We start from the raw sequence: 26,567 nt of genomic DNA on the forward strand, positions 1-26,567 counted from the left end.
TTAAATAGTTTTAATAAGTATATGGTTTTTGTTCAAGACTCAGTTTAATCTTACGTGTTGAAGGTATTTCGCCTGTTGAAACGACAAAAGTTATGCAGCTTGGCAGGCCCGAATTCACTGGAACGATTTTCATATACCACTCCTATTACAGGCCTTTAGCGAAGACTTAATATCTTTGTTTAGCATTTTCAACGAAATAGCTAAACCAATAATAGCAACAGCACGCAGCTATAGGCCGCTTATTTGATCCCGTTTCCTGTCAAGTGTCTCCTGCCCAAAACTTTTCAGTAACCCTGCCCATGAATGACAGGAAAGATTTCAGAGTGTTCGCATCTCAGCTGCTGCTATCGCTGAGTGGCCCTTGGCACCGCTAGGTTACGGTATCCCACGTGTTACTGGTTGCGTCAAACCAAACTCGATTTGAGAGTAAATACCATTTTTCTGCCTATTAGCGTCATTTGTGAGTAATTTAGGCAGAACGTTTTCGAAAATCATGATCAATAGGTTTTGGAAATTATTTCCGCCTTAACTGCTAATTAGGCGTATATCAACGTAGTTTAAGTCTTTAGCAATTACAGCAAACCACGTTTTGGGTAGGGCTTGCTACTTTTTCTATTGAATTAAACTCCGCTTACGTCGAAACATTTTCATCCAGGCGTCAAATAACCCTTCTCTTTTCTCTCTTCTTAGCCCGAATAGGAAATTGAAATCAGCGCCTGGATTTAATTTGGGGCGAGCCGTGATAATCTGCGATGACTAGTTAATGGCGAAACGTATGGTGCTCGCAGATTTTCACGGAGCCGTGAGTCTCGTATTTCCCATTTTTTCCATTCATCTCCTGAAATTTTGTATCACATAAACGGATGTCCATGAAAGATTTATTCTTCACCAACACGCCGCGCTTTTCGTCGAGCTATATCGCTGCAGCCACACACGTGACGAAACGCGCCCCAAAAGGAGAAACGCGTTTTATGTTCCAGGTGAAAAACGCAGAGCGGAAATGCGGAGAAACAATTTTCGCACTGATTTTCTTACTGCTATATTCATTGCAGATGTAGCGCGTTACATCAGAGTGCGAACATAGGTTCTAGTTACATTAGCATGTTAGCAACCCGAAAATTTGTACGCGGAAGTTTTAGTACAGTAAGTTCAAACGCGGCAAGCACTTCCAGTGGATGTGTTTCGTTTTCCCCACCTCGCAGTTAGTTAGCTACGATGCGCGGGCAGCAGAAAACCGTTGACTCAAAAGTGAAATAGCTTGTTTGCTTTTAACGCCAGCGAGTTTAGACAGCAAGGAATTTGCGCCTCGTTGTTAGCTGTTACTATTTTTCTTCGTGTCGAGCGCAACGCGTGTAACAATACAGCGTTTCCTGACCCGCGAGCGGGCGCCGTTTTGAGAAGGACTATCAAAAACAAATGCTGCCGAATTCTACAGTATCTCCCGCCCGCTGAAACAATAAGATAAGTCAGATTTTATTCGAGCCGCGTTAGTTTCCTGCTCTAGTGAGATCGTGCGAGATTTGCGCGAGGAAAAACAATATCTCGGCAGCAGGAAATATGCAGATCTGCGCGCCGACTTATAGACGCTATGACAAAGCGCGCACTCGTCATATCCGAGCAGAAAATTGCATCACACCTTTCCAGAGTTTGCAACAGAATAAAGGTGCCGCCGCATCACGTTTTTATTAGTAAGTGCACTACCCAATGACCTGAAACCCGCGTGATTAGTTTGCTTCAATTGTTGTTGCTCCCATTCACTACCGTGGCGTGCGTGATGATATGTTCTCAGGTTCTGAAAAAGTAAAATCAGGCAGTTTAATAGCAGTTCATAGGAGGTGTAGCCATTTTTAGGCGTTTTAGTATTACTGCAGTTTTGAGCACACTTCGAGTCAGAATAAGCGTATTCCTGTAAAAAACGTGTATAAGAAAAAAAAATGTTTGTTGGCGTAAAAACATATGTATAACTGTAATAGGTTTTATTAAAAAAAATGCTTTCTTAACGTAAAAACATATGTAAAACTATAATTACATTCAGTAGATATTAATTTTTTCTTACTTGGCAGGGAGCTAGTTTTGACTTTTGGATTAAAATGATCTGATCATGTCGTCAAGGAGAAAAAGTCGACCTGTGAGGCGTGTGGAGTCCGAACACCCTGGAAATCATGCTGAAAATTTTGATACTGTAACCCAAAGTGTAGACGAGCAATACAGCGGGATACAAACGTTAATAAGCAGGAACTGTAAGTAAAGTTGGCATGCATGTGGACGTGGTAGTTGGCCTAAGCTTAGAGCAGTACGCTATTGTATATGTCTCTGATGCTATTAAAACGTAAAAGACAAAAATGAAGTCCAAACAATTTAGTATGTAGAAGGTGGGGGAAGATGGGACACCTTTAGCACATAGTATCCAAATATCCTGATCGTGTTTTAAACAATTAACAGCGGTATATGGGAGTCGTGAACATACCGTTTAATATTTCTTATTTTCTTTGAATATTCTTTGTTTATTACCAAATGGCAAGAGAAAATAGAACGAAAAAGTGTCCCATATTCCCTCGCCCTACTATACAATGAAAGATATATATTTAATCTAAATGGCATCGGCGATCTCTTATTTAAAGAGACTATATTTAAGTCTCGTGCGCTTTTGTATAGCATCGTTGTGTGTGTGCATAATTAGAAATTGCTTTATTTTAACGCTACGTTATTTGCATATACAGCTGTTCATGCGGACGAAGAGTACCAGAATAATACGGACCAGGAACACGCGGATGCCTACTCAAACGGTGATTTGTTTTTCCTTCGACTGCCGTTGCAAAATTACATACGTATTTTCAGCGCATTTGCATAAAAGTTTTTTGTTGTGATTTATGCAGGCGCTGAAACTCGGGACAGTGAACAAGCGGAGAGAAACGACGAAGAAAGACCGATAAAGAGATACACAGCATACGAGAACCCACCGGAAGGTATTTTAACTGCTCATTTGCCTAACTGACATATGCATAAAAAGCCAATTCATGCAAATTTGGAAATTGCCACTGTTGATTTATACACTATGTTGCAGGTGTTTATGTCCTTCAACCACAAGGTTTCAGCGACGATGAAACACCAGACAGCAACGCACAACCGGCTTATCACCCCAATGAAGGTACATTTTGCTTTATAATTATACCCGCGCTTGTAAATTCCACTCTCCAAATTTCTTGGCAAAAATCTGTAATGTTTTTTTTTTTCTGCCCAGAGCTGCTACGTGACGCTCACAATATGTAGCTGATAAAAAAACGCTCGTTTACTCACCCTGTATATTGGATTTATGTTGGATTATGTGCTTTGAAAAGGGGTGTCAAAATTGCCTAAAACAAATAGGCCAAAACGGGCTTGATTAACTGTTCACTGAAATATTTTCGGGAAACGGACGTTTCGGGTTTCATTTTCAGTGTAGCGATTTCAGGCGAACGGTCGCTTTATACTTGCGCTATTTGACTCACAGTAATTAGCACCAAAACCTAGTTTTAAAAGCGCCGCTTCATGTAAATTGTATGAAAACTACGTCCAAGATGACGTGTGTGTCGTATATGTGTGTCGAAATTGTACTTCCCCTATTACTCACCAACCCAAAAAGCGGTTATTATCTCATTATTATGAACCAGTTTGAACCGGATTAAACTGGCCTGTCAGCATGCTTGAAACTGGCCAGCAGTTTTACCTGGTCACACAAAAACGACCGAAACACGCCACTTTACAGTTTCATATACAGTGTTATAAACGGCTTTTGCAGGAAGTCGGTTTTGTGTGTGGGTTTTTTCGTTGCTAATTGCGGCTCAAAGTGTCTGCCACAACCTGTTTTTAATTACACCAGGTTTTGCCTGCATACACGGGAATCTTTTAACTGGTATTGCCTCATTTAAAATTCATACGAAGCGCTGTGTGTTACGTCGGTTCACCAGACTGTCAATCAAACGGACAATAATGAAACGCATATTTCTGCATAATGCGGAAATACTGAAGTCATAAAAAAGCAAATTTACCCATCACGCTTAATGCAAGATATAAACTATGGACGTATAACTAAAAGTTAGAACACCTATTTTTCAAGACAAGGGTGTTATAATTGCGTCTACTTAAACTGAGTCTAACGTTCATCAAATTTTAGTCAAAGAAAGTACAAAAAAATCTTTTGATGGAAATTCTATAATTTGTTTTTTGAATAAGTCACGAATTGTAATATATTTATAATCATACAACGGTTTGTGAAACACCTAAAAAGGATTCCTCCTTTAATATGAACCAAATATACAAAAGTAAACCTTAAAATTTGCTCAAAGACAAAAATATTGATTATTTTTAGACTTTTATTCGGGCTATCTATTACCGATTACAGTATTTTATTACAGTAATATTTTTATATAACTGTAATAAATTCCCTCAATCTGACCCTGATCTGGTGCTCATAGATTTGAACGATTCTTGTGTAATATACAGTACGGATCTTGTGCTACGAAATCGAATCATTTTATTTAAATATTAGACTGACAATGTCATTTTAGGAAAATATATATCGCTTTTATTATGTAATTGGTTGGGCTTGAATTTTGTCTGTTACGTCTTCGTAGCACCCGATTCTTTTTTTTTGTATAGTTTAATTTGCAGTTTTTATTTACCTATACTCGTCCTAATTAAATATAACGCCTATTACCGTACCTAATCAGCGTTTATTGAAACAGAGAACCCGCATATGGATTCTCAGACAGACCGCAAACGAATGAGAGACGGTGACAACAGCGCCACCGAGTGTGAGCAAGATGAAGAAAGAGGAGCAGGGTTGGATCTCACTGTGAAACGAAGACGAACACGTAAGGATAGGTTCAAAGCAAAGATTTTATAAATATGTAAACAAAAATAGTTTCGACACCCGAAAAAACTTCTCTTTAATTTGTAATAAACTTAATAAACCAAAACAAGTTTAAAAATCAGAAAAGAATTCTTTAAAATAATACTTTGAAAAGGCTTAAAATCCTACAATAGTTTAGTTGCGTCACATTTATCGCAGCAGAAAATGTTAACCGGTATCACGTATCAGGTTCCCAACAATTTTAGTTTGCGCATCCTTACCGACGTTAAGCATTGTTTCTTCCCATCTATAGATTCCACTGAAGAAGCAGATGCAATGCATACAGACAATACTGACTGCGTTGTCACAGATGACAAGATGAAACGGTAAACTATGCCCGACTCTGCCGCATTTATGCCTCTTATTTGCATATTGCATTATATAAGCGATTCCTAAAGCAGGCGCGGCACGTAGTTTACCGGTTTATTGGGTTCAATAGTTCCTATTCCCATAGCGCTTAGTTTTAATGCCGTGTTTTTAATGTTTTGTGGCTTAAATATTTATTTTCTATGAATTTTCTTTAAATTGAAAAAATGTTCACGTCATAAAATTTCACAAGTCAGTGTAAAAAGTCTCATTTGCGTTTTTGATGAATTATAAATAATATACGATGTTTTAGCGCTTAAATGAGAACTACTATCGATATAATAACCCTTCCCACAAACGCCACATATTACATTACATTACAGCAACATCGTAAATAACATCCCGAAAGCATGTGGTTTCATTACGGCACATAAATCGTAATTTTCCACTCGGATACTTATACCCGTTTAATCCCAGATTTGAACGCTTGCTTCAACTGCTTGCACTCCGCCGGCCCCTGGCTGAAGCGATGGAAGAGGTCGGTTTGTCACGTGACGAGGTCGCAAAGGTTCACCGCACAAAGTTACAGATGTTGGAAAACAAAAGGCAGGACATGGTAAGTCTAATACAGTGTTTCTTAAACTGGTTTGTATGCTTTACCATTTTAACAAAGATGCTTATCATATTTGCCCCCAATATGTAATAGCGTTTATTAAAAAGCGAAAACAACTAATTACATCAGTTATATTTAATGCGACGCATGCGGTAGCTTTTTGGCAACGAGTTGTTAAATGTCTGGTAGAGTACCATAATTGGCACAATTTTTCTGTCCCGACTAATATGGATTTTGATTGGTAGCTCATTTACTCTGTAAATACGGGGAATTTACCCAAGTTTAAGAAACGCTGGTCTAATGGTTGTTATTTGTGAAAGGGCGAAATTTTATTGAAATTCGGAAAATCTTAACGATTTGAGTTAAAGTGCCTCAAAACAAAAAGTACGTTTTGGCTTTTCCAGTAAAAATTTGCTGAACACAAATGCAATATGATTGACAGCAACAGTTTATTATAGTCAGTATGTAGTGTAATCGTAATGTGAATATCCTTTCCTGTCCATTTTTAATTTCTGGTACATTGAAATAAAAGAAATATGAGTTTACATTCATGATCAAGTGTTACGGAATACGTTACAAAAAAGTCCAAAATTCAGTTTTAAAAATGTGGGCTATCTTTCCTGAACCTTTTCCTTAAAAGTGTTACATATTTTTAGCTTGGTTAAAAAAGGGAATAATTTGTAAAAATGAGTTAAAAAAAAAAAATTTAGTTGTAAGTTGTGAAAAAAAGAGTTTTGAAAATTAGTTGTTCATGTACAATGTATGTACTTAGCTTGACCTACACGTTCTTTCCACCCAGATTAACAACATTGAGTCGACGAGTGAGGTCAACCAAGTACAACCAGAGCAGCAACGGTATGTTATGGATATACAGCGATCAATAATATAACTTCAAACTGTTTGTTTTGAACTTGTAACAGGCCTGAGTGGGAGCCGCATAACCAACATGCAGAAGCGTGGACCGGAGAGCCGGCAGAGACCAGAGTTACAGCCTTTGAGGTATTTTTTCCATACAAAATATAACGTAAAATACACAAAATATAGAAACGATGGTCTATTATAGAGAAACGGCCAGATAATTCAGATTTTACCTATATATTTCTAGTAGGCCGTGCCCAACCCTTTGAGGTATTCCCCCCAAAATACCTAATTCCCAGCCCACTAGAGACTGAGTAGAGAGATACGACTTGATAATTTACTTTTCACATCTCTAGTAGACTGTGCCTAAACGCACAGATGGTATACCGCATACAGTTCGATTATGCATTCGGTGATTCATCGAAATTTATCCTATTTAGCGACGTCAGCTACTTATTCAATGCGACAGGTTATAAAATGAACTTTCAGCGTCACAGGCTTTGTCCCTACCAAGGGAAATTGAACATGCTTGATCACGTACTAGATTCGGTCAAAATCTAATCACTCCAACACCACTAATTTCCATATTATTTCATGATTTCCGATATCGTGCATAATAAAAAGATCGTATTTTCGGCTTATAAGAGGTTAATTTTATTGGAGTAAAATCTTACCGAATATGGCAGACGGAATGTTGGATTAAAACTTAACGTTTTATATACCAGATGCCAGATGAGCCAAAACATAATATAGAAAAAAAATATTAATAAAAAATAAAAAATATTTTTTTACCATATTATTACTTTACTGTAAGGAATACAAATTCTGTGTCGTTTTGTTTACGCACCCGTTGTACCAGTTGCTATAGGAAAGCGGCAATAGAATTTTCAAGTATTAAAAATAATTTGGTACGAATATCCCCTTTAACTACGAACGACCTATTACTAACATCAATTTAATAATTGCATCTAATAAACGGCTGTTGTTATGAGTCTAACATAATAACGAAATATTCACAGCAGGGCGGACATGGAATTCCCAAGCCATTCCCCGCTAACATTCCACCAGCTGCAGTTGCTGCCATGATGGCTTCACTAGTTTCCAATTCAGGTATGCGTTTAGTATGTAGAATGTTACTTTTTGTATTTTTTGTTGTTGATATAGTGGGATGGGGGAAGATGGGACACCTTTAGCACAAAATATATAAATATCCTGGTCGTGTTTTAAACAATTAACAACGGTCTATGAAAGTCGCGAGGACAAGGTTTTATAATTCTTTGAATGTTCTTTGTTTACTACTAAAATGTACGAGAAAATAAAATAAAAAGGTGTCCCATCTTCCCCCATCCTACTATATGTAATGATAAAAAACCATTAGGCTATGTAAAAAATCCTCTTTTTTGTATTCGACAAAAACCTCGCCGATATAGAATATAATATTATGTCATTTTACAAATACGGTGTTATTTCCTATAAAACTGTATTACTAACATCAACAAACAAATAGCGGAAATCGATTGCGAGTGAAATCACTCGTTGCGATTCATACAGCAGCGGTTGTTAGGATTCGCTTGATTAATCAACTTTTGCCGCAACTACTAACAACTTTCAATGAGGTCACGACGCTTTCCATTTCCACAACGTTGCAGTTTTCAGTTGCTATCCCCTTAACTCACAATACGCGTAACTTTCTTTCAGAACGTTCAAGGGTTGAAGGCACAGATGCACTGCAGAAGATTTTTAAACGATCGCAAAGTTTCTTTAACCAGGTACGTAACAAGTTTGTGACGTCATTCCTAACCGTGACGTCATCTCGTGATTGTGACGTTATTCATGAACGTTACGTTACGTCAACACGTGAACGTGACGTCAATCATGAACGAGACGTCTTTCGTGAACGTGACGTCACAGGTTTCCGTGACGTCATTCATAAACGTGACGTTACGGCGCGAACGTGACGTCACATGTTTTTTGACGTCATTCATGTGCGTGACGTCGCATGTTTTCGTGACGTCACTTTGTTCGAACATATTAGGTAACAACTGTACATTTCAGTCCCCTACCATGGCCAACGCGGTCACCCCACCGACTGCACGTTATTCTACAAGCGCAGACGCGATGGACACCATTACAGCAGGCACTGTATCCAGTGGTGTGGGGTACGTATATAAGTTACTTGGATATTTGTCTGTTTAATAGGTATATACAGTAGCTTTTTGGTCTACAAAAATATTTGTCAATAAACCTAAAGTGGTTAAAACAAGTCTTAAATAACTGGTTGTTTGTGAATGTATATAACGAAGGTAACAGCTCATTTTGACAATTATAATTGAAAAAAACACATTATTTACCATTATTATTTTTTAAGATGCCTTTTGACAGTAAAAATGGTCATAAAAAGGCATACATTTTTTCCTCTCAAAACATCCCTTTATTTTTCGACCTACGCCGATAATAATGCTGTTATAATGTAATAATAACTAATAGCGCTTATGTCCATTAATTCTAATGCTTCCTTACAGCTCAATTAAGAAGGGCACCCTAGATCCTATGAATTTCGACGAAGACGTCTTTGATAAATACATAACCAAGTAAGTTCCACTTAATTTCCAGAAGTTCTTTGTTACCAATGTGTTCCTTGTGTATAGTTATACAACGTGTTTGCTTACAGGTTTACCGCTAAAAACTCTTGCATGCAATCTTCGTGCCCTCATATCAACAGAGACCATTTTCACTGTACAGACAGCGACTGCAATTTCCAGGTGCGACCCCTTAGGTTTTAATATTATTATTTTTTAATGTCTAGTATAGTAGGGTTGGGTAAGATGGTACACATTTTCATTTTTTTGTCCCATTAGGTAGTAAACAAAGAACATTCAAAGAATTATAAAACCGTATCCTTACGAATCCCATAGACCGTTGGTAATTGTTTAAAACACTATCAGGATATTTGGATATTATGTGCTAAAGGTGTCCCATCTTACCCCATCCTACTATACTACTAATCCGTATATAACAAATAACCTATAACCCATAAAAAACCTCCAGCCCGTCTAATAAACCAACCTCTTAAGACCTTCCACCAGCCTAATATAACCAAATTAATGCTATGTTAATATTTGGGGTCATAATTATACTTATACTTTCCCCTACTTTTTACATTCATACATTTTTCCTGCAGAGATTCACCAACAAGTCCGACGTAATCAGGCATTACAACATGCATAAGAAACGAGATAACTCATTAGCGCATGGGTTTATGAGGTTTGCCCCTACAGACGACTGTACATCTCAGTTTGGTAACTGCCACCTTAATGGAAAAAGCACACACTATCACTGTTTATATGTAAGTTATGTTATGTTTTCATAAATATTTTTTATTTGTTAAAGTAGCTTTTTTGGGAAATATTACGCACTATTTTGTTCATATCTATGTGATTATTTTTCACTCCTACAATAAAATCACTGTTTTGTCAAAACTTTAACTAAGTACCTTTAAAATCTAAGATATTACATAAAATCCGAAATATTTGTTTTAATACAAAATTATTTTTTCTAAATTACATAAACCCCTACTTAAAAATTCCGAAAATATTTTTTTTTAATATACAGAAACCTATATTTCAAAAAAAACAAAAAAAACAAAACATTTTTTATAGACGAGCTGCACCAAGGTGTATACTAGCACCTCTGACGTAATGACGCATGAGAATTTCCATAAAAAGAACCAGCAATTCGTCAGCAACGGTTTTCAGCGATATCGTGCTACTGAATCGTGTGGCATGCAAGACTGCCCGTTTATCATGCAACGGACTACCCACTTTCACTGCACGTAAGTTTTAGTGGGTTTTCCACAATCTTATTACTACGAATTCAATAAGTATATAGTAGGGTGGGGGAGATGGGACACCTTTAGCGCATAATACCTAAATACCCTGATCGTGTTTTGAAAAATTAAAACAACAGTGTTTAGGTAGTGAGAAAACGGTTTTAAAATTTTTTGAATGTTTTTAGGATTTTTAGCAGTCTTTCAAAATAAAGGCTTGTGTAGTAGGGTGGGGAAAGATGGGACTGCTTTTCATTTTATGTACCCGTCATATTTGGTAGTAAACAAAGAACATCCAAAGAATTATAAAACGGTATCCTCACGACTCACATAGATTTTAATTAAATGTTAAAAACATGATTAGCAGGATATTAAAATAATATGTAATAAAGATGTCCCATCTCCCCCCATCTTACTATATGTATATTCCTATGCATCAGAAAACTTGGAATAACAAACCGAACTCGAACGACATTACATATGTGATATGTCTGTGAACTCGCGACTGTTTTCCGCTTTTCGTCGGTCGATTTCGACCCTAAATAACCCTTCTCTTGTTTATCCAGTCGTCCCGACTGCAATTTCACCTTCAAAAACAAATGTGACATCGAGAAACATAAGGCGTACCACATGCGCGATGACGCTTATGCTCGCCAGGGATTTAAAAAGTTTTATAAGAACGAATCATGCAAGTAAGCCGCCATTTAAGTTTAATTTACATTAAAATATATATTTAACGTACTGGTACCCTTGCTGTTTTATTTAATTTGATTTTCGTTGTATTTATTTATTAAGAGATAAATAGAATTTGTGTTACACGTTATGACATAGAGACAAGTTTTGTGTTATTTTGATTTGATTAAAGCAACCACATTTGTACACAATGTTAGTATACGTACTTTCCCCCCTTAACTACAATTTCTCCAATCCAGTGGTCATTTATGTACTGTCTAAACTGCCACCTAAAAGCAGTCAAAACCAATCACCTACAAAGTTACATACACATAACTCGTAAGCGGTCACTATAGGTGTATGAAACAGAACACTCGTGTTACAACTACTGTCATTACCCTGCCCTGCAAAGATAAATAAACTACATTCATTCATTCGTTCCAAAGTAGCCTGCCATTTCCTTATTTTAAACTAACGTTATTCAAACCGGTTCAGATTCCCGTCTTGTACTTGGAACCGAACCGCCAACCATTTCCACTGTCTACGTCGAAACTGCGACTTCGCGTTTACTTCCACTAGCCAGATGGTGTCGCACAAGCGCAAGCATGATCGGCATGACCTCATGGGAACAGATGGAGCTACAAGCAGTAAGTTACACAACTTATTATCAAGGGATTAACTATATAAATATTTTACAAAAAAACTACAAAACGTGATTGAATCTTCGTTTGCAGTTACGCTGTACGAAAGCTCGTCTTTAGAACCTTTAAGACAAGCATATAACTACGGGCAGTGGGGCTGTGATTTTTTCCGTTTTTTTGTTTAACCGTTACAAGTGTAGTCCTATTAAAAGCGTCTTGCCTATCGCTTTTCTTACGCGAATTTAAAGGCATCTTTGCGATGTACGTACGGACTATGCTTGCAATACACGCGCAAACGTTCTTAACGTCAAAGTAATGCTTTCTTAGTTGTATTTAAACCTGTTTTAAAGCACCTGCTGGCTAAATAATCAACGCGTGAATTGCAATAATGACGCAGATAATCAACGTGTGAATTGCTATTATGTCGTAATCAATTGCCAGGTCAAACAATCGCTATTATGATGCAATGAATCCACGTGTGAATGCCTGCTTTTTCGTAATAAACATGCTGCTTGGCTGAGGGAAACATTTAAGTTGTGTATTACGCCAATATGATGTTGCAAAACTAGTTAGCCTGCGGTATTACCAATCAAGATTGACGACCTAATTGCAGTTGTAGGGCACGATCAAAGCAACAGCGTCACTGCGCACTCTGTCTTATCGCGAAGAACCAATCAACGAACGCGAACACGCGCCTTTCGTGTAAACAAGGCCGATATTGATATACGTTTATGCCCTATGACGTCATAGTTCGGTTAACGACTTGAACTTTCCGTAAGCGGTTAACCGAATAGGTTCGGAATAGGTTCGGAATAGGTTCGGTTAACCGTTAACTTTTTCACAGCCCTAACTGGCAGTTAATGGTCGTTGCAACATATATATTGTTGATTTTTATATTTAAATAGTTTTTTTTACATATATTTAGGTTTATATAGATCTCCTTTTTAGCAAAAACACAACTGTGATCGATGCTGGCATAGTGGTTAGCGCGTCTGAAGGCTCGACGCTGCTACCATTATAGGCACATGTGTCCTTGTGTAGGACACTTACCGACAATTACTCCAACTCAGTGGCTCGTTATGTCTTTTCTAAATTTTACACCTATATTACAAAAATTAGAATACCCCAAAAAATAAAATAATTCTTCGAAAATTTTAGTATATTGTAACACGAACATTATTTTTACGAAATCAAAAAATAAATTCTCTGAAATTGTTCACATATTATTACTCGAACATTATTTTTACCAAACCCTTATTTCTATCCTCTTGCCCCAGCACCAACAACAAACGCCCCAACAACAACAACTTGCCCGGCGTCCATATCTCTCTTTCCTAGGGCAACGGTAGCTGTACCGAGCGCCCCCAACGTCACTCCTCTTTCTTCTCTCGTCCGCTCTCCTTCTGTCCACCCCTACATGGTTACCCCTGGCAACCGTCCTCCAAATTTCGTTCTTCCCTTTTTCTCTCCTTTCGTTGCTGCCAGCTTCTTAAACCGTACGTCGACTTTTCCAAAATCTCTTATAGTATGGTGGGGGAGACGGGACACCTTTAGAACATAACATCTAAACACCTGATCGTGTTTTAATTAAATACCAACGGTCTATGGGAGTCGTTTTTTGTTCAATTCTTTGAATGTTCTTTGTTTACTACCAAATGGGACGAGAAAATAGAATGAAAAGGTGTCCCATATTCCCCCACTCTGCTATATTACCCTAACGTAATATATTTAATTCTTTTCTTCGCGGGCGCGGTCCTACAGCTTGACACGCAATGGGAACTGAGATTTAGGCCAGACTTAACCTACCGTTACCATTTTAAAGGCAATCTAGGTTCCCCTGAAGCATTTTTTTCATATTTGATGTTTTGAAATTTTGGTGGTACCTTTACATCACATTTGAGCATTTTTATACATATACAAATTTTTAATTTTTTCTTGATATGCCACATTAGGTGTCTCTGAAACCGGGCAACGTAACGTAAAATTTTGATAAAGTAGTGTCTTAGAATCTCGCCAATATACAAAAGAAACGTTACACGAAACAATACATATTACATAACCCATTCCTTACTATAGGTCCAGCTGCACCCGTGTTATTCGAGCAAAGAAACGGAAATTTAACTTCAGCGTTCAAAGAAGCAGCAAAGAAGGTTCTTGCTTCAATACCAAGTTCAGTGGCAGCAGGTAATCCAAAAAAACTAAAACTGAATTATGTATAAATAAATAAATGTAACTGGATTTAATCTTACATGGCGGGGCCCCGACGGTCGTTACAACGCACGTGTGTTCTATTTCATACACCTCCTGCCCGCTTGCGAGTTACCACGTATATAGTAGAGGGGACACCTTTAGCACATAATATTTAAATAACCACTTTCACCCATTTTTAAGGAGATCTCTTACCCCCTATACAAAAAATGTCCAGAAGATCTCTTTTGTACATTTTTTTTCACTAAAAGGCTAAAAATTATAGGCTTTACCATTAACACATTTCTCTACACAGCTGCACTGCCTCGTAACTTGGCCGCATTCTCACCAAAGACCGAACAATACCAAGCTTACTTACCAACATCAGCTGCTATATCTCCCACACTACCCGGACACGATGGCAGTTTTCCCAGAAGGTAATTTACGCGACTTTTATAATTATCATGTCGTAATGAATAAGTACCATACAAGTTTATACATTTTTTTGTTAAGTTTTTTTATTTGTTTACATGTATAACAGTTAGTCTGCCTTAAAAAAAGTTTTTTTTCCCATTACTCCAAAATTACAGCACTAAAAACGATATATTCTATATGGGTGAGGTCCTTTTCTAAAAAACCTAGGATTTGCCCCATTACCCTAACACTACACAAATACACTAATATACCAGCTATAACGATACTTATTTCTCTAGGGAAGACCAGCAACGTGAAGCAATGACGTCAACATCGCCAGGGGTTATGAGTACGCAGAGTAATAGTTCGTATGAACGACCACCACCTACGTACGTTGAAGCGACTGAACAACAGGTATATGCACGCTTGAATTTCAATTTTTCTGCTTCAGAAAATTATGTGTTTTTTTAGAAGGTTTAATAAATAATTCAGTCATATTCTAGTTGCTGAAAATTTATAAGTTTGTATCTATGCTTTGTATATATAAGTCAAACTATTTCTCTTAAGTTTACATCACCAGTTACCTTTTATATTTAGTCGCACTCTATCTATATAAAAAACAAAAGTTTCGTTAAAAATACCGAAAATATAGATAATGAAAAAAAATATGAAAATTTAATTAATAACTTTAACTTTTTTTTTAAAACAGCAATAAACATTTTTGAAAGTTTTTTCAAACATTAAATATCTTTTCCACTCAGCCAATAAACAACTCGCCCAACTACGAGCAATTTAATGGCGATCAATCTAACCAACAAGAGAGCTGGCATGAGAGGGGGATTTCCCCAAATGCAGAATCGTCGTGGCAACAACAGCAGAGAACCCACGGTAAGAATTGTTTGGATTTTTTTAATTTCTGTTTTTTTTTTGTCGATCAGCGTAAAAAAATAGGTGGCTATAAAAATACGTAAAAATGGTGTTTTTTTGTCTTCTAAATGTATTTGTACTTTTGTAATAAAAATAGGTGTTTTTTGTAGTAAAAAAGAGACATTTTTGCTAAAAAAATAGGTGTACTTTTGTAATAAAAAAATGGGTGCATTTTGTATTAAAAACTAGTTGTATGACTCCTTTTGAAATAGGCCTAAAATATATTCTTGTCTTCAGCCGAGCAAATTGAATACAGTGAAACAAACTCAACTCAACAAAAACAACAAGGTAAGTTTTGACTATGTGTTATGTCTTTATAGCTTTTATGTGAAAGCGACTGAACGAAAATCACTAAATAAATAAATAAATGCAACTTATTATTTATTCTCGCGTATGGCGGGGCGACGACAGTTGTTATAACACCAATGTTCTATTTCATACACCTCGTGCCTGCTTTCAAGTCTCATGTAAATTTTTTATGAGTAATTATTTTGTAATATATACCCATATTAATCAAATTTTCTTTACAGACGGAGGACAAGTTTTAAACCTTTCGTCTCGAAGTGGATCGTCCAATGAAAACTACAACAAAGAAGAGAACAATCAAACGGTAATTTCAAAATTTCCCAAGCACATCCTTTTTTTCCTTGATTCCGATTTGGTACAAACGCGGCCGAACTGTCGCTTTTAAATTTTATTCAAATAGAATGCGCAATCTTAAATCAGCTGTTTTTACTATTAGCGCTGTGGTATAAATATCCTTGTGCGATACACTTTTCAGCAATTGCAAAACCTACAGTGATATAGTCACTTAGGGTTATGATATGATCGATTTGGTTTGTAAAATTGTCAGCCATACATTAGAAAAGAAATGAAAAACCAAAAAAAATAATAATTAAATACTTATAAAGTTAAATATGTGATAACTGGTAAGCGGGCACAAGGTGTATGAAACAGAACACCTGTGTTATAATATAACGACTGTCCTAATTGCCCCGCCACGAAAGGATAAAACAAGTTACATTCATTTTTATTAACAAATTTTGTATCATTTCAGGCGCTGGAAATTTCTAACACGCCGTCACCTTCCGTGTTGAAATACTTCCGCGGGTAAGTGAATTATTTTGTTTAATGCAATTTATTTTAAACCAAAAGCTATAACATATCATATGACGTGTTAATGGGTCAATTTTGGCTAAATCCTAGGGCCCATGTTTTAAATACTGCGCGCCCTCATCCATATAGAATAGAACATACAACGGAGAATATAAAAAAATGTAAAAATATTTAAAAAAGAAAAAAAACATCAATTTTGTAATTTATCTGTCCTAACTCGTATATCAGTTAAAATATTCACTATAAACTTTTTTGTGTTTTTTTTTTCAGACTTGGTCCAGATGAATGTCCGATCTCGAACTGTATGTTTCATAACCAATATCACTTCCACTGCGCTGTACAAGATTGTTGTGCTGTGTTCACAGAGAGGTTACCAGTGCTTAACCACACAAAGTAAGTTTTTCTAAACCATTTTTTACAATGACGCAAATTATGTATACAATATTACATTTATAAAGAGTTGTATGAATGAATGAATGTAACTTGCTTTATCCTCGCAGTCGTTCAACACCGGTGTTGCGTTTCATAAACCTCTTGCCCGCTTATCAGTGAACAATTTTTTAACTTTTTGGGTGAAAAATATTTTTTGGATTTTTTTACACATCCACAATGGTAGCAACCTTAGTCCTCGATACTAGAGGGCTATAGGTATGTAACATACACGGTAACACATAAGCTGGCACGAGGTGTACGAACACCTGTGTTATAACGACGGTCGTTTTCCGGCCACGCGAGGAAAAAGCAAATTACATTCATTTATTTAAACACTTGCGCGCGCAACGGCGCTCCATGTATGGTTAATTTGATAAAATGGCAGCTGTCAAAAACAGCATATCTCGTCTGCCTATTGGATAACAATACACACCACAATTACCCATATTTTTATCTTTATTTCAGGTTCCATGAAAAACTGGATCACGCTGGTGTAGATCAACCTATCTCCCCCAGCTTTCCTATCTATCCTGCTCTGCAAGATAAATCTAACAACAGTAGAAGCGGTGACGACGGTTCACCCCCTCCAGGGTACATAGCTCTTTCCGTCACCAAACGGCCGGAAAATCGACCAGAGCCGGCGCCGGAAGTGGCCCCAATCGCACAAATTGCACCCAGGAATATAGTCCTCAGTCGCAGCGGTTATGAAGGCACTACAAGCACTGTAACTAACAGTAATGAAAGCGTTAACGAGGAACGAAAACAAGCAATGTACAATTACATATCCCAGATGGTCGCGGACAAAAAACCTGCAAATTTTTTCCAAAATTACCCCCGGCCCGGAGACGCAGTTAACACAGGGGCCTTTGCAATGCTGCAAAACTCAATTATCGCTAACATAGTGAGCAACCAGGCGGCCAGGACAAGCATCGCTACTGTGCCTACACCTAACAACATACCGATCCCCAGCACAGCAGCATTCGACGGGCAATCTAACCAAGCAAAAGCAAACTCGCGTTTTTCGGACGAGGGATTTCTGCACGTTAGACCTGGGTAATAATATTATTATATTACTGTGGGGTAAGATGAGACACAATCACCACATAATATCTAATGTTTCCTAACCGTGTTTTTAACAAGTAACAACGGTCTTTTAGGAGCCCAGAGGATACGGATATAAATATTTTTTGAATATTACGTATTTACTACCAAATGTGACGGGGAAACATGTACCATCTTACCCCACCCTACAAACTGTTATTTGTCTCTTCGATTAAGGTAGTGAAGATTAAAAAAGTGTTTAAAACAAAATCACAAGGTATGGCGACAAAACAACAGTCGTTAAACCACGCTTCTGGGTGAAACATATTTGCATTTAATAGGAATAAAAAAGCGTGGTTGCTACATCTGGCTATGTCTAGTTAAAACAAAACTTTTATATCTTGTAGAATTCAAAGTAACTGTTTTATTTTCAGGATGTCATGCACACGACAAGACTGCAAGTATTTAAACCAGAACCACTGGCACTGCACCTTAAACCGTTGTCGTTATGTATGCAAGTCCTTAGGAAAGGCACAATCGCATCGGTAAGTGCGAAACTTCTAAGTAATTTTTTTACGTTTTTTTCAGGTTTGATCAATTGCTGTTAAATGACTTGTCCAAGCACACATACGCCCACAATGGTTAGCACGCCTGTCTCTAAGCTACAGGACACGGGTTCAAGGCTCGTCTCTGCTATCATTGTGGGCGTTTGTGTCTTTGGACAAGACAGTTAACAGCAAATGCTCCAACCTAAAAAAATGTTACTAACTTACATATGTGGTAACTCGTTAGCTGGCACTAGGTGTATGAAACAGAACACCCCTGTCCTTGACTCGTCACGCGAGAATAAATGCGTTACATTTAACTTAGTTGTTTTGAAACTTGATTAAACTGGTTAAAACTGGATTTTTCCGCCACAGACAAGCCCACGATAGTTTGGAAGGCTACGCACGGTCTGCAAAGGAATGGTTTCGCAGCTACACCGTGAAAAAGAACTGCCCGAAGCCGGTACGTTGATTACTTCTTAATAGTAAGGTGTGGGGAAGATGGTACACCTGTTTATTTCATTTCCCGTCTCATTTGCTAGTGAACAAATGATATTCAAAGAATTATAAAACCGTATCTTCACGGCTCCCATAGACCGTTGGTAATTGTTTAAAGCACGAGGATTTTTGGATATTATGTGCTAAAGGTGTCCCGTCTTCCCCCATCCTATTATGTGTTAAACTTCAGTTTAAGCTTAAATCTGTAGCTACATATTGTGTTGCTACACACGTTGCTACGTAGTGTAATTAAATTGCAAACAAATAAAGTGACTGTCCTGTCCTAAAATGCGGTTATTTCTTCCACAGAACTGCGAATTCCGACTTCGTGGGCATTACCATTGCTTGAAACCTGGTTGTCAGTTTGTCACTATTGGGACATCTAAGCTGCCATGGCATATGAAGAAACATGAAAAGATTGCGAGGCGTGAAGCGAGCGGGTTCAAGTATTATACCAAGAAGGAGCAGTGCGCGAAATTTGGTAAGATTTTGGCAATAATGATCACTAACAAAATTGTATATGTTGTAACTTGGCACGAGGTGTATGAAACAGAACACCCGTGTTATAACGACTGTCGTTGCCCCGCCACGCCAGGATAAAGCAAGTTACATTCATTCATTTATTTTATTTGTTGTCGCCGCAAAAGTACGCTCGCGAAAACTTGTAAGCGGACACGAGGTGTATGAAACAGAACACCCGTGTTATAACGACTGTCGTTGCTCCGCCACGCGAGCATAAATAAAAAACATTCATTAAATACCTAAATATGGACCTTAACACAACCGTTTTACTTCTACAGGCTGCAAGTACAACGGTCTATTCAGTCACTACCATTGTATACGCGCTGACTGCGAGTTTGCCTTTCAATACAAACACCAAATGTCAACACACGTACGCAAGCACCTTAGGCGTATGCTAGGTCGTTCTTACCACGGACGAGACCTGCATACCAACAGTACAGTGGCCGATATCGATCACAGTAATGTAGATTCTGGTGACGACTCTCTGCCGCTTATAGTGGACGAAGCGGACGAGATAGAGCAGCGACCAGGTGACGCTACAGAGCGCGATGAGGTGGGTTCTTTTTTGTGTAACATATAAATAAAACAACATCAAATCAATTTTTTTGATACTATTCCTGGATGCTACAGTTTTTAGACATGTATATTTCTAGGCCACAATGCTAGTACAAGAGACACAGTACCTGATAAATATACTTTTTCCTGTAGCATGATTATGGGTACAAGCATCAAGCGAATCCAACCACAGAACTTACGCAGCAACAACTGGCAGTTTTGGACCAAATATCAAGAGGTAATTAACTTTAAACACACCGTCACTTTACACTAATTTAGTGCATCTAGTAGGTTGGGGTAAGATAGGACACCTTTTCTTTCTAGTTTCTTGTCCCGTTTGGTAGTAATCAAAGAACATTCAAAAAATTATAAAACCGTATCCTCACGACTCCCATAGATAGTTGTTAATTGTTTAAAACATGATCAGGATATTTGGATATTATGTGCAAAAAGTGTCCCATTCTTCTCCACCTTACTATAACTTAATATATGCTGCCGTGGCGTAGTGGCTACGGGTTCAAGCCTTGTCACCGCTACCTATGTGAACGTATAGGTCTTTGGCCGAGACACTAAAGGGCAGCTTCTCCAACCCAGTGGTCACTAATGGGTTGTCTAAATTGTCAGCCATACATTAAAAAATGTCATACCCACAAAGTTACATACATATTAACTCAAAAGGAGTGTAAAACAGAACACCGGTGTGATAACGATGGTCGTTCGCGATGATGAAACAACTTACATTCAATCGTACGACTACGAACATCCCTTTATAAATATATTGAAATCTCCCAGGTGTAAAAGCTGCTCAAATGAACCAATCGGACGTGGGCGCTACAGAGCCGAGTTCTCCAGACCTAAACAACAGTACATTCAATGATGATGACGGTAAGTTGACATTAAATACTCCGTTAAATGCATTACCATCTAATGTTTATTCAATACCGGATTATACCCGATTTTTTGACATTTTTTAAAGGCCCTCCGTTACGCACTGGTAAGGAGTAATTTTCTTGGACCTAATTCGTGTAGTGCTTGAATGAGTGTCTTATAGAAAAACATTGTCACCGGAGCTTAACATGGTGATTTATTTGGGTTTTTTTTCGTAAATTCGCCCCAAAACGAACTCGTCAGCGAACATGAGGTGCGGGGCAGAACACACTAATATAAAGACTGTCGTTCCCCACCACGCAAGGATAAAAAAAGTTTATATTTGTTCACAACTGCGTACCAGTCTATTTTAACGCACGAGGTGGATGTTATGTTACGCTTACACGAGGTGTATGTTATAGCGACTTTCGTTTTTCCGGCCACGTGAATAAAGCAAGTTACATTCATTCATTCATTCAACTGTATACATTAGTTTGCTTTTTCACCAAGTAACGCCATTTTGTAATCCATTATACAGACGACGATACTTCCAGCGATGAAGTTTTAGATTTGACCGCTGGTGCGTCACACCTTGATATGGATTCGAACAGTGTTGGCTCTAGCTCCAACAACGGTGAGTGTAATGACGTCATTTGGTGACGTAATACTTTGTAGTATTCACTGAAAATATTTTTCATGCAAAATTTTTCAATAAAGCAGAATACATTAATGAAAATCGTAATTTTAAAAAAACAGTTGTTGACAAAAAATACGTTTTCTGCTTCTAACTTTACAAAAAAATAAAACTTAATGCGTGTATTAAAAGTCAATCTTTGAATTTTAGAAATCTATGCGGTCGGAATTAAAGATTAAAAACTGTGAACATTTTTCAAACATCTGGTTGCAGTGTTTCCAAATTTGCTAATATATCATAATTTCGCAGAATATGGCACAGATATTGGAAACACTGCGGATGACGAGGGTCAACACATGATGCAAACTAATGAACAAATTATTCCTTCCACCCCTGTAACATCAGAGTAAGTTCATAAGTTGTACAGTGTTGCCAAACCAAGAAACGTTGTGTGAGGCTTTACGAAAAAGTGTTTCCCAACCTTAAAGAATTTCTGTGGCTGAGGCCCTAATTTTTTCAGTGTTGAAATAGTCTATATATGTGCGGTCCGTACGGTTGGGCGCGCCATCTGGGGTGCAGGCCAGAGTTGGATCAGAACACGATTACTATAGTGAAGTGGGGTTTATTTGTCCTTTGCCATAATCATTTTTACATATCTCAATACTTAATTTTCACCATCATCATTTTCCAGATTCTCAGCACACAAAACGCCCGAACCAGCAAACAGTTCCGCTGGTTCAGTTTTCGCCAAGTTTCGGTTAAACAATGACGTCATGGAAGGTTTTAAACGGTTCGAATCATCTGAAAATTGCGGTGATACGATGTGTACTTATATGTTTAAGGTAAATCAAGTTATATTGTATCTTATAATGCGTATTGTTATTCTGTATCTTGTGCTTGTTACGTCTGGTGGCGTGGCACGCTGGGTTGCTATTTTTGTGGGCGTATTTGTCCTTGAGCAAGACACTTAACTGCAATTGCTCCAATACAGTGGTCACTAATGGGTTGAACAAATTGTCAGCTATACATTAGTCACCAACAAAGTTACATACTTCCAATTTGAAGCGGGCACGAGGTGTATGAAACAGAACACCCGTGTTGTACTGACTGGCGTGTCCGAGGATAAAGAGGTTGTCAGTCATGTATAACAAAACAAAACACAACAAAAATCGCTAACAAAGTTACATGCTTAAGTCGTAAACGCATACGAGGTTTATGCAAAAAAACTCCCTTTTTTTAACGACTGTCATTGCCCCTCCACGTAAGGTTAAATAAGTTACATTCATTCTTCACAGGTCGCCCATTTCCACTGTATACGAGACGACTGTAACTACCGTTTCACTGGTCGTACACACATGTTCAAACACCACCAGCACCATGAACGTGTGGCGGGGCTCGTACGTGATGATTTTAAACGTATAAAGACCACACAGGACTGTGCATTCGACGGATGCCCATACAAAGGAAACAGCACACATTTTCACTGCTTACGTTGCCCGTTCAAGTGAGTTTTTTTCACTTTTCTCAGGCGTCGTTGTACAGTTGGTTACCGCGCATGCTTCTAACCCAGAGTTAATGGGTTTAATGCTCGTCGCTGCTACCATTGTGGGCGTATGTGTCCTTGGGAAGACACTTAACGGCAATTTCTCCAACACAGTGGTCACTAATAGCGTAAACAAATTGTCAGCCTTACATAAAACAAAACAAAAAAATAATCAAAGCACTCATTAACAAAGTTACACACTTGGCAACTCACGGTCACGAGGTGTAAGAAACAGAAACTCCGTGTTATAACGACTGGCGTGTCCCGCCAGGCGAGAATAAACCATTTGTTCATTCAACTCCGTGCTATAATAACACCAGCATATTATAGCATATCATAGTGCGACTTGTATTGCTCGAGTTACCATGTATTTTTTCCCCCAGATGTACCGACAGTGCAAAGGTAGGCACGCATAGACGTCAACACGTTAAAGCTGATACATTAGAACAATCCGGATTTGAAAGATTCCGTGGAAAAGAAGATTGTATGCGAGAGAACTGCAAATATAGGTAAATATATGACTTACGGTATTTAGATTATTTAACAAAAAGTCTGGGGTAAAATTGATTTAATTTTTTGTCTTTCTTTATCGTTGTACATGCGATATTTTAACACATGTTTTTAGAATTTTTTATATAAGTCTTAGCCCTAAATATACGCCGTTTTAGTCAAATGGGAAAATATACAGCATTTTGGTGACGTAATTTTGTTTGTAATTGCGTTTCAAAAACGAACAAAATTGCATTTAGAAAATTAGAACGTTTTTATATTAGTAGGCAAATGTCAGAATATTTTTTTTTCTATTTTTTTTTTATTTAGAAACTTATCTTTTTAATTTTTTTTTTTATTTAAAAATTACATTTTTTCTATATGCTTATAAAAAAATACCTTTTTTTCACTTAGGGACCGAAACACTTCCCACTTCCATTGCTTACAAGATGGATGCTCATACACTGTGGTTGGTTTATCAGGAATTGAACAACACGCCAATAAACACAAACGTAACAATATATTGGCTCAAGTATGCTCTACTATGAGGTGAGAAAATAACAAAAAATAGTTAAAAAATATATATATAATAAAAATTATGTATGTTGGGGTAAGATGGTCTACGTTGTCATTATCTTTTTTTGCCCCATTTGGAGTAGTTTGGGGAAGATGGTACATGTTTTTATTCTATTTTTTTCGCCCTATTTGGTAGTAAACAAAAACAAAATGCCGTGTTTTCCTTTTTTTCTCTTTTTTATTATTTCACCAACTTTTGGAGTCAAAATACGCTCTGTAGCAGTTACGACAACGGTATAAATTATTTAACAGAATGCAAAAAAATCCGTATTTTCGTTTTTCTCCCTTTTTTATTATTTTCTATACCTTTTGAAATACAAATATACTATGTGGCATTTTGAACAACGATTTAAATTCTTTGACAGCCAAGAAACTGTGTACAAACCGTTCATCAACCCAAACATGGGCGAAATGCATTCGTTCCCAACAAGCCATTCCCGGCAGGAGACATACGCCCCTGTGTTTGTCCCGCCTGTTGTACCGTTCGTGCAACGCTCCGATGCCCCTAGTCCCGTGACTGATGACCACTCAAGCGTCTCGCCTGCCTACTCGGCCGTGACCGCTCATTTCGACCCGAGGTATTTGCAAGTGCAGTCCGCTGGCGGCGGTATGGAGCTAGCTGGGTCTCTGAATCTTTCTGTAAACCAGCAGGACCGAGGCGTCGCTTCAACCGCTAGTCTCTCTAGCGTCCCCGCCGGTGTTGGTTCTTTATAAAATACAAGCGCAAGGTGACGCTGTGTAGCAAACTTCCCGACCGTATAAACCAAAGTTTTTAAAAGGCGTCAAGTTTTTATCTATACATTTGACTAGCAGTGTTTCTACGAGCATATACGAACATCAACTGTACGCCAAGCGAAGGCTAAAAGCCATAATGGTGTCTGTAATCAATTGAAACGAACTCTGTACTACAACTTTTACGCCCTTTTCGTACTTTTTTACCACGAACCCGTGCTCTAACCTACATCGTACTGTACAATGATGCAGCATGGTATATCGAACTGCGTACTAACCAAGCTTGCAGCATCGTGAAAATGCAGCTTGACGTTTTTCTTCATTGGCTCAGGCGAACGCAGCATCAAACCACCGTTTACTGTGATGCAACTTCTATATTTATTACTTCTAACACCCTGTGCGTTTTGTCGAGTCTTGCATTTTCTTTTCCCGATATTTCTATAAAAAAACGTTTTGTTAATTTAATGTAACCACGTATTTATTGATTATACTTCCCCCCTTTTTATCAGTCTATCACGCTTATGTATTTTACTTCGTACACCCTGTATGTCGATACCACACGATCAGGTACATTTCCAAAGCCACGTCGTACACGGCGTAAGCTCTGTTCCATCTTCAAGCTTTTGAGTGCTTCAAAATTGAACGTGCTTCTTTTACGTACTATTCCCCCATTCAATCGCCCATATTTACTATTGTTTAATCTTTTCGTTGTTTTTCTTCGGTGGGTCATAGTATTTAGCGAACAATACTGTGTGATGATATTAATTTTTCGCCCTTTATGTTCGAATGGCTTTCGTAGCCTAGGCCCTAGCCTACCCCTTTTAGAGGTAATTTTTTTTAGCTTTTTTTTCCGGTGACAGACGTACTTTTCCAAGCAATACGATCTATAATTGCTGTCTCACATTCTACGCTACATTTACTAAGTTAATTTTTCTCAATGAAGTAATAACTTAAACCGTGCTATGAAATTGTCGCCCAATATTCTGGCGGTGTTTTTACCTGCGTATTTACGCCCGTTTACGTTCATTTTACGAACGTGGCATAGAGAAGTGATTTCCTTGACCTATGCACTGTACTTTGTACATAGAATCTTCAATAAAACTTTGCATGGTAAAATTATCAAACCTGTTTTAAAAAATTTTATAGGCATTTTGTAGTCGGTTGAAGTAGAATAGTTCATATTTTTTTATGTTTTACTTCACTTTTATCACACCATTTGGTAAAAAAAGAATACTTACAGATTTATGTAATCGTAGCCTTGCCACTCTAAAAGTGTGTTAGGAAATATTAGATATTATGTTAAACGTATTCATCTTACTCTAGTAATATAGATATATTTGTTTCATTTTGAACGAAAAAATTGGAATTGTATAGTAGGGTGGGGAAAGATGGGACACCTTTTTATTCTATTTTCTCGTCTCATTTGGTGGTAAACAAAGAACATTCAAGAGTTATAAAACCGTAACCTCACGACTTCCATTATTAATTGTTGAAAACACGATCAGGATATTTGGATATATTGTGATAAGGTGTCCCATCTTACCCCATAATACTATATATTCAATTCAATAAAACTATCTGTACCCCATTTAAAAAAATGACCTTTTCTCTATTAAATTTGAGCTCACAAAATTGTAAACACGCTGCGGGCATGCACGACTGGTGTCGTGACGTCAGCTAAT

General features: G+C 37.6%; 1 protein-coding gene across 6 annotated transcripts in view; it reads left to right on the forward strand.

The window, feature by feature from the left end:
• Nucleotides 1-26,009, forward strand: part of LOC149743321 (zinc finger protein castor homolog 1-like) — a 40,544-nt gene extending 14,535 nt beyond the window's left edge. For 2 of the 6 annotated variants that reach the window (XM_089875737.1, XM_089875728.1), the window contains exons 2-42: nt 2,064-2,240; nt 2,721-2,786; nt 2,877-2,966; nt 3,065-3,148; nt 4,725-4,853; nt 5,145-5,217; nt 5,675-5,813; nt 6,610-6,665; nt 6,731-6,809; nt 7,688-7,778; nt 8,367-8,437; nt 8,724-8,827; nt 9,191-9,259; nt 9,340-9,430; nt 9,850-10,014; nt 10,328-10,500; nt 11,061-11,186; nt 11,662-11,813; nt 13,085-13,303; nt 13,884-13,991; nt 14,311-14,431; nt 14,708-14,822; nt 15,170-15,296; nt 15,573-15,623; nt 15,866-15,945; nt 16,393-16,445; nt 16,722-16,844; nt 17,349-17,936; nt 18,359-18,469; nt 18,845-18,932; nt 19,277-19,448; nt 19,768-20,042; nt 20,198-20,282; nt 20,837-20,929; nt 21,450-21,545; nt 21,855-21,951; nt 22,237-22,387; nt 22,841-23,049; nt 23,472-23,597; nt 23,992-24,126; nt 24,519-26,009. In XM_089875737.1, the coding sequence (XP_089731863.1) occupies nt 2,102-2,240; nt 2,721-2,786; nt 2,877-2,966; nt 3,065-3,148; nt 4,725-4,853; nt 5,145-5,217; nt 5,675-5,813; nt 6,610-6,665; nt 6,731-6,809; nt 7,688-7,778; nt 8,367-8,437; nt 8,724-8,827; nt 9,191-9,259; nt 9,340-9,430; nt 9,850-10,014; nt 10,328-10,500; nt 11,061-11,186; nt 11,662-11,813; nt 13,085-13,303; nt 13,884-13,991; nt 14,311-14,431; nt 14,708-14,822; nt 15,170-15,296; nt 15,573-15,623; nt 15,866-15,945; nt 16,393-16,445; nt 16,722-16,844; nt 17,349-17,936; nt 18,359-18,469; nt 18,845-18,932; nt 19,277-19,448; nt 19,768-20,042; nt 20,198-20,282; nt 20,837-20,929; nt 21,450-21,545; nt 21,855-21,951; nt 22,237-22,387; nt 22,841-23,049; nt 23,472-23,597; nt 23,992-24,126; nt 24,519-24,867 (5,469 nt within the window). In that variant the 5' untranslated portion in view covers nt 2,064-2,101 and the 3' untranslated portion in view covers nt 24,868-26,009. Of the gene's footprint in view, nt 1-2,063; nt 2,241-2,720; nt 2,787-2,876; nt 2,967-3,064; nt 3,149-4,724; nt 4,854-5,144; nt 5,218-5,674; nt 5,814-6,609; nt 6,666-6,730; nt 6,810-7,687; nt 7,779-8,366; nt 8,438-8,723; nt 8,828-9,190; nt 9,260-9,339; nt 9,431-9,849; nt 10,015-10,327; nt 10,501-11,060; nt 11,187-11,661; nt 11,814-13,084; nt 13,304-13,883; nt 13,992-14,310; nt 14,432-14,707; nt 14,823-15,169; nt 15,297-15,572; nt 15,624-15,865; nt 15,946-16,392; nt 16,446-16,721; nt 16,845-17,348; nt 17,937-18,358; nt 18,470-18,844; nt 18,933-19,276; nt 19,449-19,767; nt 20,043-20,197; nt 20,283-20,836; nt 20,930-21,449; nt 21,546-21,755; nt 21,800-21,854; nt 21,952-22,236; nt 22,388-22,840; nt 23,050-23,471; nt 23,598-23,991; nt 24,127-24,518 lie in introns of those variants that run through there. The other 4 variants (XM_089875746.1, XM_089875755.1, XM_089875775.1 and 1 more) reach the window with 4 other exon arrangements.
• Nucleotides 26,010-26,567: the final 558 nt, after the last annotated feature.

This window comes from Ciona robusta, chromosome 1, assembly GCF_009617815.1.
Source record: "Ciona robusta chromosome 1, ASM961781v2".
Taxonomy (NCBI): Eukaryota; Metazoa; Chordata; class Ascidiacea; order Phlebobranchia; family Cionidae; genus Ciona; species Ciona robusta.